Source organism: Nelumbo lutea, chromosome 6, assembly GCF_056320005.1.
Source record: "Nelumbo lutea isolate HS-2025 chromosome 6, American lotus-T2T, whole genome shotgun sequence".
NCBI lineage: Eukaryota > Viridiplantae > Streptophyta > Magnoliopsida > Proteales > Nelumbonaceae > Nelumbo > Nelumbo lutea.
The window spans coordinates 5,139,485-5,152,252 of NC_142689.1; the positions used below are offsets into that span (position 1 = coordinate 5,139,485).

General features: G+C 38.0%; 1 protein-coding gene and 1 long non-coding RNA gene across 7 annotated transcripts; one reads left to right on the forward strand and one right to left on the reverse strand.

Annotated features, from left to right (window-relative positions):
• The first annotated feature begins 799 nt into the window (after nucleotides 1-799).
• On the forward strand, nucleotides 800-6,560 carry LOC148846981 (uncharacterized). Of its 5 annotated transcripts, none has more exons than XR_016100898.1 (4): nucleotides 800-1,721; nucleotides 2,241-2,278; nucleotides 5,110-5,459; nucleotides 5,542-6,560. It is a non-coding gene; the product is annotated as an uncharacterized LOC148846981 (long non-coding RNA). The 5 variants fall into 5 exon arrangements; XR_016100899.1 differs by having other exon boundaries at nucleotides 800-1,451; nucleotides 1,572-1,721; nucleotides 5,110-6,560; XR_016100897.1 differs by having other exon boundaries at nucleotides 5,110-6,560.
• A 2,892-nt stretch (nucleotides 6,561-9,452) lies between these two features.
• LOC148846982 (transcription factor MYBS3-like) lies at nucleotides 9,453-11,742 on the reverse strand. Of its 2 annotated transcripts, none has more exons than XM_088950478.1 (3): nucleotides 11,135-11,742; nucleotides 10,265-10,461; nucleotides 9,453-10,138 (listed from the first exon to the last, which is right to left on the reverse strand). In XM_088950478.1, exons 1-3 carry the CDS (start codon nucleotides 11,442-11,444, stop codon nucleotides 9,716-9,718), a joined length of 930 nt encoding a protein of 309 aa, XP_088806604.1. In that variant the 5' UTR covers nucleotides 11,445-11,742; the 3' UTR covers nucleotides 9,453-9,715. The 2 variants fall into 2 exon arrangements, with proteins under 2 accessions (XP_088806604.1, XP_088806603.1); XM_088950477.1 differs by having other exon boundaries at nucleotides 10,265-10,479; nucleotides 11,135-11,573.
• Nucleotides 11,743-12,768: the final 1,026 nt, after the last annotated feature.

Here is a 12,768-nt window from a genome sequence, read left to right on the forward strand (position 1 = left end):
AACTTCTGACCTACTTCGCTTGGTGGGGCTGCAACAACTTCTGACCCACTTCGCTTCCTCCATCCACTTCAGGAGAAATAAAGAAAAAAGAAGAAAATGTTTTCAACCAAGGAATCTACAAGAACCTTGAATTCAACTACTGGAAACAAAAGTTGGGTTTGGAGATTCTGAGAACATATTCAAATCGACAAAACTGGGAGACCGGATCTACTCCTCACACTGACCTCACAGGCACATCCTACCATGCCAAAATTGAGCCCCTCACATGTTAATTATAGATTAATGAATTTTTTCTCTCTTCTTCTTCTTCTTCTCTTTTTTTATTAGTTCGTGTTTGAATTTTCAAATGTGAACACCAGACCTTTATGGCTTTATCTTTGGGAAAGATACAAAACAGTGTTAAATGAGAACAGTCTCAGACAGAGACCAGGCAGTAAGTAAGTAGATGGTTTTTGAGTCAATGATGATAATAATATGGTCACTTGATCCTTTTATCTCTGTTCATACGACTACGGGGTCCATGCTTCCTAATATTTGTCTTTTACTAGACAAATTAATGGTGAGATTTGAAAATTTCCTTCTAAACCCTCTTTACCAGTTACCAGAAATAAATAAAATAAAGAACAAAACTCAATTATTTCTGGATTTGCCCAACTTACAAATTAGAAAATGAGGAAGAAATGAAGTGATAGAAGAGACATTTTGTTTAAGATGATACAGCCATCCACATTTAGATCTGACTTCTGATCCTACCCTTAGCCAATTAAACAAGTATCTATTTTTTAGCCCAAAATTTATTCCAGGTAGAGGGGTGAAACCTTAAAATTTTATTAATCAATGTCAACAATAAGATTGAAATTTACAAACCCATTGAACAAAAGTCTCTCCCTGAATCTCTCTAGCCTTTCACTTATCAAAAACATAAAATAAAGAGGAGTTAATTTACCCATTTTGCTCGATCCATGGCACTCTCATTTTGTCTTCTATGATGCACTTATGAATCATAGGATAGAAGGGAGATCGGCTTTGCTCAGGGCAAATCCATGCTCATACCATCCTAACAGCCTCTTTCGACCTTAAATAAAGTATCTCTAGTAGGGAAACATTCCCAATTCAAGGCTGTTGGGACGGGTGTTGCCTGACGGAAGCCGCCAAACTCCAGCAAATGACCATCACTATCATCTCTAATGATGCCATGGTGGCACCTCCCCCACCTACACTCCTGAAGAGCCACGTCCAAACTCCGAAGGCCCCATCCCGATAAACGAGCATCTTGATTTAACCCCGCCTTTCCATGAAAGCATGTTGAGGAATCAACAGCTACCTGAACCTGGTAGTGTCTACCTTGTCCTTACGTGAAACTTTTGCTTGGTAAGGATTGGCTTCAGCTTCTGTGGATTAATTGATGGTTACAGAAGAAACGGACTCTTTCACAATGTACTGCTGTAGAAGTGAGTCAGTGACCCACCCAACTAAGATTTAAAATTAGTTATCACTTATTTGGAGTGGAATAGCCAAGAAAATCACAATAATGGAGTTTGGTTAAGTTAATTATGTCCTCTTCCCGACAGAAACTAGAAAAATAATGATGGGGAGACCCCGCTGAGAAAGGCAAAACGCGAAAAAATATTGTCGAGAGGGACCCACCAGACTTCGTCTCCTTCCTTCTAGCCGGCCAACGATAACATCTCCGGCACCGTCTCCGGCATTTTCGTCATAAGGTAAGTTTCGATCTGGCATTCTCTCGTCATTTCAATTCATTTCTATACCATTTTTGACTTGTTCCATTGGATGGGTTCCCCTCCAAATCTTATCGCCATTTCCGTCTATACTTGGTCGTCTATCTAGCTTTTGGTATTTGAGTTTGCCAGTTCCTTGCTCATTGCTAGTTCATTCGCCATAGCTCAGATATGGCATTTATTTGTTCCAGATCTGCACATCAACATGAATATGAACTCAGATCTGGCATTTGTTCGTTCACCGGACATTAACACGAACCCAGATATGATGTTCAAACCATTTTTTTGTTCTATTGATCTCAGATCTACTGTTGTTTTTTGATATTTTTTATTTTTATTTTCTTCAGGTCGTTCTTTTTGTTCTATTGATCTCAGATCTACTATTTTTTTGTTGATATTTTTTATTTTTTGCTTCAGGTCATCTCAAACCATTTTTTTGTTCTATTGATTTCAGATCTATTGTTTTTTGTTGATTTTTTTTTTTTTTTTTTTTTGCTTCAGGTTATCTGAAACAACAAAATATTGTATTTTGGCTTGAGGTAACACATTCTCTCTTTCATTTTTCTATATATTGTTGATCGATGGATGGCTATGTATTTTGGATCTGTGAAGTCGCATGCTTTTCCATGTTCAGTGCTTCACCGCCCCTACTGAAATTTTAGACTCAGCACCCTTCTTCTCCACTGCCTCATTTGAACCCTTGAATTTCAACCCCTTTTTCTTATAAACTCTTATATATTTGTTTGTTGGACCAGCCCTGATCAGGCCTTCTTTCAGTCTAAATTTACAAATTTCCTTCTACCCAAGTTGCAAAGGGTTTGTTTCTATTTATTTTTTTCTCTGTTCTATCTATTTTTGTAATTTTCTTTTTTTTTTCATTCTCCGTGCTTCACATATATTCCACAAATTATTTTCTGCATTGCATGCAACAAGCAAGGTAGAAAAAAGAGTCTACAGATTGCGTAAGTATGCTGAACCTGCTGAACCTGCAATAACAAGTAAAATGAAATTTGCACTTTTTGTCTCATATGCACACATTGATGTTGTTCCGTTTAATGCTGAAATTGATCAACCAAAGTAGATTTATCATTCCTTTCCATAGTGTGATAATTTAAATGGAACTATTGCTTATAGATCACATTTATTATCAAAAACAAATATACAAACAAACTAAATATAAAAGAAAGCAAGTTAATTTATAAGAAGTAAAGAATGTTTACAGAAATTGCCAACCTAGATTTAGGAAAACCAATATAAGACCATAGGCTTTCATCCTTTCACAATAGTCAAGCTAGGTTCTGGTTCAAGCCGAACCAAATTCACCCACCTGAAGTTCTGAGCAGCTTGGTCCTGGTCAATCCATGACCAGAAAAATGTTTTTCTTTTAAGCCATTTCAGCCATCAACAAGTAGCACCTAAATATTTGAGTACTACATAAAGTGGTGTGTGTGTGAGAGAGAGAGAGAGTAGGCTAGATGGGCCATAGTACCCACTGAATCTTCAAATTATATTTGTTACTGCTATTTTCTCAAATACACTCTGTGATAGTTGATTATTGTTAATTTCCCCCGTTTGATTAAACTGCTCTCTCATTTAAAACATAAATACAAAGCAAGGCTAGATAAATTATTCTATATAAACACAGATGGACAATGAGATGTTGATTGCAATTGCTGGAGCTGCAACTAGTGGAGTTGCAGTTGCATTGACCCTTGTACGAGAATGGTTGGACTATGTTGATAGGGAACCTTCTGTCAATCGAGACTTACAAAGACAAGATCTATTGGTTCGATTGTATGAGGGACGATGGGTTGATTGTTACAACTAGATAAGAATGGGGAAGGAATCCTTCTACAGGTTGTGTAAAATTCTACGGGAGACCGGACGACTCCATGATGCATTGAGAACTAGTGTAGAAGAACAAGTTGCTAGATTCCTACACATTTTAGCACATAATGTTAGGAATAGGACAATGAGATTTCATTTCAGTAGACCTGGAGAGACTGTTAACCGCCACTTCAACTTAGATGCAGCTTTGAGTTTAGAAGATAGATTCCTGATCCAACCAAGTAGTCCTGACACATCACCAGAGATTAGAAACCGACATGACTTTTGGCCATATTTTCAAGTAAGGAAAGTGTCAATATTACATATGTCAATTATCTATATTGATTTAGGCAGTGAATCACATAGTACAATCAATATGCTTTGCTTGGCATGATTGTGTTGGGGCAATTGACGGGACACACATACCTGTGAAGGTTCCGCTAGCAGATGTAGCTAGATTTCACGGTCATAAGTCCTCCCAACACAAAATATCCTTGCTGCATGTTCTTTCAACTTGATTTTCACCTACGTATTACCTGGTTAGGAGTGTGCTACATCGGACTCCCACATGTTAAGTAGTGCAATGGAAAGGGAACACAAACTACATGTCCCACAAGGTGCTAATACATATCCATATAGGTCATATCAGGTGTAAATGTGGAATTTGGTATCTAACCATTTTCTCGTATGTTAAAATAGGTAAATATTACTTGGTAGATGCTAAGTTTGCTCTAAAGTCTGACTTCTTAACACCGTATCGGAGCACAAGATACCATTTGAAGGAATGGGGTGCACATCAACCTGAGAACCCTAAAGAGTTATTCAACCTCCGTCATGCTTCACTGCGAAATGTAGTTGAGCGAATTTATGGGGTTCTCAAGAAGCGGTTTCCACTATTGGTTTTTGAGTAGCATTACCCATTCAAAACACAAATCAAGATTGTCTCTGCATGTTGCATATTACATAATCATGTCATGGGTGTGGATCTATATGACTGAATCATGTCTGAATACGACCACGATGTTGCTGAAGGTGCAGAGATTGATGCAGATGACGGGGAAGTGGTAGATGATGTGGTTGATGATACTCAAGTATCTCAACCATCTCAACACATTAGTAGAAATTAGTCTGTCAGAGGACACCGTCTTAGAAAGGAGATAGCAAATCAAATGTGGGCAGACTATCAGTTGGCTCGGTCCAGGCATCAACGTTAAATTTCTTTGATTAATCTTCACATGTATTTCTCTGTTTGACTTCACAATGTACATGTACTTCTTATGTAACTATTAGCATTTTTTATTATCTTTCCTTTGACTGGTTTATGTTAAGAACACAACTATCTTGTGTTGGACATTATTGTTTTTAGTTGTACCATGTGTGTGTGTGTGTGTTTTATTATTATGGATGATTGGAATGGTGAAACTTGGTGTAAATTTGGTTGATACTGGTTGAAATACTGATATGAATTAATTGGGGTGGCATGCTAGATGTATGAATTTTATTATGTTCACTGTGTAACTTTGACTTATTGTTGCTTGGTTAGAGTTAGATATGGATACTCAGTCCAACGAAACCGATAGTAGATCTAATGAGGTGAACATGAGCTGGACAAGTGAGATGGATAACACACTGATTGAAACTCTGGTGGAGCAAGTCACCCTTGGACACAAGGTTGACAAGAGCTTTAAGGCTCTGGCATATACTACAGTTGCAAGAGCCATAAGTCTGAAATATGAAGTGGAGTGCACACAGAACCACATTAGGAATCGAATGAAGACAATAAAGAAGAATTTCTCCACGATAACGAACATCATCAATTCTTGTGGTTTTTCCTGGAATGACATGACTAAAACCACCGATGCAGAGCCCCATATGTGGAATGAATACATCTAGGTAAACTTCAATATGATATTCATCCTAAATATTACAATACACAAGATAAACTTGTAGCAATTGATCCATTACAACTGAATAGGGACACCCAGAAGCAAAGCAATTTAGGGGAAAATCCATCCACAACTATGACCAATTGGCTATAGTATGTGGAAATGATCAAGTAACTAGCACTGGTGCATTCATTGCTAGGGAACTAAGCAGGCATGAGGCAGCATCAATGAATGAAACCACTAGCATGCCGACAATGCAGGAGCTTGTATTTTATGAGGTTGAAGGAGACAATGTTGGTGACTCAATTCTTCAGGCTAGGCCACCTGAGGAGGGCAGCTCAGCTGAGTGAAGGGGCCTTGGGAAGAGAAAGTCGTATGCAGCTGCAGTTGCTGAACAAGTACATGAGATTGTATCTAGCATTAAGTCATTGGCTTATGCAGTTGAGAAGGGAATCGGGTTGCTGAAGAAGGAAAAGATTTATGATGATGTGATGAGCTTAGGGGATTACAACCCCTCCTTCCTCATAAGGGCCGTCGATTATCTGACTAAGTTTGAAAATCGGGCAATAGCATTTTATGCCTTGGCTCTGGAATTGAGGAAGGCGTGATTAGATTTGAAGTTGGACCCACTTAATTGAAGTTACTTTGGTAATACTCCTTTTTTGGAGACACTAATGAATATGGTTTACTAACACCCCACTTTTTTTGTTATGCTTTATGGGTTGTTTCTTGGCTACATATTTATGTTTTGGAAAACTTGAACATTATTTAGATTGACATATGATTCAAACATGTCTTAACTAGCTTTGTCTTGACCAGTCGATAGAAACAATCCTTTTTTTGTGGAAGACTTGAACATTACTCAAGTGGATGATTAAATGAAGATACTGATGGTTGAATATTTAGTTTGAATGTGTTAATCTATTTGTTAAATACAGGTCTTCACTCAATATATGGGATTCACAAGATCCCATGGGAATGTTGATTTGGCATAATTGGGTTGATGAATTTGTACAAGGGTTTCCAACTTAAGATGAATGTATATTCCGACTCTTTGATTGATAGGTTTTAACTCAATAAAGGGATTTAGAGGTTCCCATGTAGATAATTGATTTCGTTGAATTGATGACATTAAAGAGGTTTATTACTTGAGTTTATGAACTTAAATAGGTTGCTCGACTATTTGATTGAATGATTATCAATCATTCAATTACAGGTTAATAATATAGGGTTTGATGGAATATGAGCTTACGTGGTTATAGGTCTAAAATGGCAAAATCTTATGTTGTGTTCAAAGGGCACCAACCAGGAATTTATTTCACATGGGTAGAGTGCAATGCCCAAGTACACAAATTTAATGGAGCATTGTTTTGTTCGTACATCACATATGAATAGGTCGTATATCAACTGCAGCGATACCAAAGTAGTATGCATCTACCACCCAAACAACCTACAATTGGTAACACCTCTAGGACCTACGTAGAGGATTCTGGCATGGAGGTGGAGGCGTTGAAAGAACCCCATTCACAATCAATAGTTGCTTTTGTTTTGATAGTAAGTTTGGTGGTTATGACAGTTTTATATGTACTTAAATGATGCCATAGGTATTTGCTTGCTTTGAAATGATCTTGGGAGTTACTTTTGATAGTACGGGTATGCTATATTAAAAATACACATGTTTTTAATACATCCATGTCAGCTTGTCACATGGCAAGACACAAACAATATTAGGCCATGTCATCCTGTAAATAGGAATTGGATATCATTTTCACTTAAATCAAAGACTGCAAAATTTTTACATCAGTCAAACACTGAAAGGCAAATTCTATGGGATAATAGGTCTTGGCAAACAAACACAGACACCCTAATTGATAAAAAAAAAAATTCCTTTTTCATCCCATCCCTTCTCGGCAACTAAACGATCCATAAATAAAAAAAAAAAAAGAAAAAACCACTTGGATATGTCAAGCACTGAAGCAGAGATGACTTCTGAACAAATCCGAGGGGTCGCCCTTTCTTTCGGTTAAATTCATTGGCTCCAACTTGTACAATGTAGCAGTAGAACCAACCAAGGCCGCCCCATCTTGTCTGGTTGTGGATGTGATCGTCTTTCCATGCTTGGTTTCAAAATTTAATCCTAATGAAACATGTGAATATGAAAATTTGGAATAATGGGAGGATTCGATAAGAAAGGATAATGGTATATGTGAAATTTGACACCTCAGTGACAGCCGACAGGTACGGGTAATAAAGAAGACATGCTTGGTAGTTCACACGTCGCTATTTTTTAAAAGTGATAATTGAATGTGACAAATTGGTGCCCATGAACCCATCAACCCATGAGAGAGAGAGTGAATAAGATAGATACATCGGAGAAACAAGTTATTTTTTCCTCTGTGAGTTACTTTGGAATTTTGATGCTTTATTTGTTTTTGTTTTTAGTCTTACATAAAGAAGGATCTTTAATTAATCACTTCAAATCTGCACAAAGATGCTTCTTACCCTTCATTGGTTTTTAAAGTTAGTTACAAATTAAACCCAATAGTCAAAAATCAAAATCAAGTGGAAGAGGAAAAAGAGTATGTGGACTTTATGATTCCCCATCACCAAAAAAACAAAAAAGTTTTGTGCCCACCAAGAAATCCAATTAACAAGAGGTCCCCCTCTCCTGAACTTCAATGCTTTCCTAAGCAAGTAAAAGAAAAAAGGAACAGAGTGACAATACTGGGCAGAAAGGGCCCAAAATGTTATGGTGTATTCTCTTTGACAACTTGTGGACATAATTTCTTCTTTCTCTCTCCTTATCCACATGATATTTGTTACAAATGTTGGATCAGAGTGATGTGTGAGTGTCTTTCTCTCACTTTTCATTTTCATTTTATCATTTAAATTCATATAGAGAGTAGACTTCACTAGGTCTTCCTATTAAAGGCCAATGAAACATTGTTTTTGCCTTGTAATGACACATTGAATGTTTGGTTATTAATTGTTCACTTATTTATTTATTTTTTGCTTCTGCAATTAAACCCAAAAGTAATTAGAAGGGAAAAAAAAGGTTCTAAGCCACTTTTACAAGCTTATGAGCTTTCCCATTTCCCCAATTTTCGCATGTCCTAGGTATATGTTCTATAAATGTTTTACTCTGAGGTTGAGGTTGGTTTCATGCCTCAAATGGGCTCCACCCGTGGTTCAATCTGTTAGCATGGTACATACACAGCCATGTTATCACTTGAACCAAGTTGGCAAGTTGTAGTTTGTTGTATTAAATATAAAAAAAAAAGGAACATAGAATCATTCAAAATTGAGGTAGACGTGCATTTATCAATATATATTTCTCTTTTCAGGTTCCTTTCCGTGAGTTGGGTGGTTTGGTCAAGTCCACGGGTATTGTTAAGCCAAGATGGAGCATTTCTTGAGCTTAATTTGTTGGGTTACCTCCTCACCAAATAATCAAGAGACGACTCTGCAAGTAGATTGAGAAATGGGCCAAATTACAGTTTGTAACCAACCCTTTTGCCATCCATGTACGTCTCTTCTGCTGCTGGTTTCTTTAATTTGTAGCGGAAGGATGCCACCTTTCATAAGTAACAAATGCTAAATTGGACCCAAAAATGCAGAAAAACCCAATCTTAATGGCTAGAAGGAAAATGGCCAGAAGAAAGGGCATACTCGTAGGAGGGTACAGAATGCCGATGAAGATAGCAAGAAAAAGAGAGGATCAGAGGATCACCTCCGGAAGAATAAATGACATGCATATGGCTTCAAGAAACTACGATATCAAAACAAGCTCATTATTGAGACATGGCCAACCTCATACTGATCGGGGGTTTATTCTTTCTGGGGCAGGAAAACTAATTAGGTCAGAAGGTGAAGGATACTGTAGCAATAACCAAGGTGGTATCTTCAACTCTCAAAGGCCAGAACCATAAGGTGAATGAGATAGAGATCATTATTAATCCTGGTTCTTATGGTATGCAAACAAGATTATACCATACCCATATTTGTTTGATAAGATAAAAGCTACCTCCATTAATGGTGTCATAGACATTTCTGTTCATTCAGACAAGAAAACTATTTTCTTTTGGAGCATTCTCATAGTACAAACAGTTACGCCTTCTCACTTCTGAGTGCAATGACACTAAAATGTGTTAGGACCCAGTTGATCATCATCTCTTCCAGTCTTCCTCCGTCTGAATTCAGAAAAAAAAGGGGGGTTAACAGTGGCAATGACGATATATGGCTCCACTCCGGGTAGGGTAGTCGCTAGACCACACTAATGGGTCCAATTAGGATTGGAGCTGGAGATGATTTACTTTGATCCATTGGACTTTGGACAGCAAGTGTGAGCTCTAGATCGGGTGAAGCATTTTGAACACCGGCGTTCGTTACAGTGGCAGCTCTAGGCTCGGAATCAAGCGATTCATTTGGACCAACTGGCGTTAGATGAAAGCATGAAGGTAACTTGGAGAAATTGGTGTCTTCACAACCGACTTCTGTACGTTGTTCTAACGCATTAAGGTCTAGCAGAGGCAGCGTGGCGTCCTGGTGATGAACTTCACTGTAAGAAGCAGTTGCAATGTTCAGAGCTGGTGATAGAACGGGCAACAGTCCACATGCAACCGATGGATCCCTGGACTTAAAACTGGTAGAGTTAACGTGTTGATCCGTTACGTTGCTGCTTCCGACCTGCCAAAGGAAGAAGCAGAAGAGAGACAGAGCAATTAAGCTGTCTGTTTCATCATTAATTTATGACAGAGGATTGGATTGAATGGTAAGAATGAAGAGGAGTGGGGGAATGGTGGATATATAGACCATGTCAAAAAGGCTGGAACGACGCTTCTTCTTATTGAGGTTTGCCTGCCGGAGGAAGTACTTCTGGGCGTGGCTGGCCACCTGGGTTGGAGTTCTTGTAGTCACGAAGTTCCTAGAGATTCCTCTCCAGTCACCCTTTCCAAGCTTCTCGAGCCCAGCTAGAAATGTCCTGTGCTCTTCCTCTGTCCATGGGACTCCTAACCATCCACATACAACTATAAACACTCATATCACATCTCATCTCACCCAAAATAACGAACAACTAAGGAAGGGAAAAAAATCGATAATTTAAAGAAAACTTTGATTACTAATGTTAGCAGAAGCTAGCTAATTAAATTCGAACAGTACGTCATAAAGATGAGAGATTCTGAGTAAGAACTTAAATACAATGAGAAAAGCCTGTAAAAATAAAAAAGGGAATCCTCAACTATTACTGAGGATCCATGAGCAATAATTATAGTTCTTGACGAATTCTAAAAACTTGGCTAAGAAACCATCATCACACCAGCAACACCATCACCAAAAGGCTGTTATGAGAGAAAAACTGAATAGCGAGAAATTCACTAGTCCCATTTACAATTTACAGGAAATCCTGTGGGAAAAGACGAATGAAGCCCAAAATTAAAGCATGACCAGGAAAGAAACAGAAAAAAACTTGGAGGGAAAATTTTCAGGCAGGAAAATCAACTCATAATTGGGGGATGGAAAGCAAAAATATAGAGAAGAAACAGTAAAGGATCCTTCTACCAGAACCAAAACTACTTTAACTGAACAAAAATGTGAAACAGCGCCTAGATAGAATTATATAATAATGACAGATCGATATTAAAGGAACGAAGGAGAAAAGAAGAAGAACAAAAATGTGCTCACCCTTCTTTCTCTCTTGGGTTCTACCAATGAGACCATCAGACAGATACCCATTGGAGATTTTATCTGAATTCTCATCTGCGACAACCCGAGACGAAGACGACAAGGAAGAAGAAGAAGAAGATGATGCTGATGAAGTCGATGGCAAGCAATCCATGCTAAAACTTTTCTTCAAGGCAAGGGAAGAAGATGAAGACAAGTCAAGTTGCACACCGAAGAGTTTCAGACCACTACCAACGGCACTTGCTCTGTAATTGGTGCAAGTTCTTGAATTGTGACCCATGTTTCCGCAATGTGAACATTTTCTGCCCATTTCCGCTCAGACAGAATTCAACTTCAAAGACCAACCACCGACACACACACCCTCAAAACGCAAACTCCAAACACATACACGCATACATATATACAGTAGAGAGAAAGAGAGGTCTGCATTAATAATTAGTCAGTTACTGATGATATATATGATGGTGTGTGGGGTGGAGTTGAGTAAGAACGCAAACCAAGGAAGCAGTTTATTGGATGGACATAGTTTCTGTTGGATATTTTCCCATCTTGGCTTTTTGTAACTAAACGAATTACAACCTACCGTATTCTCTCTCTCTCTCTCTCTCTCTGCGTATGTGTATCAGTAGTTTATCCTATACGGGTTACCATAGATGGCCACTAAATGTTGCAGGTGGGGACCTTGTGAAGTTGTGATTTATCTTCATTGGTGAATCATGAGTATCAGACTATGTGCTTTGAGTGCTTTCCTTATTTAGATTTGGGAGTATCTTTTAATCAAACAAGAGATGACCAATCAAATAGTTGGGTTTCCCAATTGATGAGCATTTCAAAGGTTTTATACCCTGAACAGAGAGAGAGAGAGAGAGAGATGTTGGAGGAGAAGATCCACCAATAACTTGGAAGTGAGAGAGTTGTTGGAAGAAGAGAAGATCCACCAATAGATTGGAAGTGGGTAGCTGAATGACTTAGAAAGGGGGGGGGGGGGGGAAGAAAACACTTCTGGGATCTAGGCTGATCAACCAACACCACTTTAATAGGAAATGTTGTAATAATACGTCAATATTTGCAGGACTGACATAAGAAAATTGTTAAAACAGTCCGACTAACTTATTAGTAATTTTCTAGTTGTCCAAGTTTCTAGATCATTATGCGACAAAGTCGTAAGCAAGTGATGAATTCTCATCTATGATTCTATTAACTTATTGAACTTTCACAAAATTCCTATCGTCTCTTTCTTTCTTTAATCCAAACTGTCATAAACCACCAACTACTACTACTACTATCCAAACCAATTAATTTAAGGTGAAAGTACTTATTGGTGCATCAATCAAAAAATGTAAACTTAGTGATGAAACGATAAATCACAGCCAAACATCTTTTAATGTTGTTAAAGTCTTTAATGTCAAATATAATATACCTTGTGAAATGTGAAATCTAAACAATGATATTAGTGAATGCACAGTCGTTGGACCTTCGGGTGAAAACCGTGAAATGCTTGATTTTGACCAGTAGTTAGAGAAATCCCCAGTCCCCTTTTTGTTTGAAAGCTCTTAGGCTAAAATGGTCTAGCTATGGAATCTCGATTTGAAAATTTTTCATTGAAATATTGGTGCAGCTTGGGATCTAGCTAG

What these genes read in the sequence shown, in the direction of transcription:
- LOC148846982 (XM_088950477.1), bottom strand. Translation starts at nt 11,444, where the DNA reads ATGGGCAGAAAATGTTCACATTGCGGAAACATGGGTCACAATTCAAGA. An exon ending in AACCCAAGAGAGAAAGAAGG is followed by an intron (nt 10,480 to 11,134) that starts GTGAGCACATTT and finishes GAGTGTTTATAG; the next exon opens with TTGTATGTGGATGGTTAGGA. An exon ending in GTTCCAGCCTTTTTGACATG is followed by an intron (nt 10,139 to 10,264) that starts GTCTATATATCC and finishes TTCCTTTGGCAG; the next exon opens with GTCGGAAGCAGCAACGTAAC.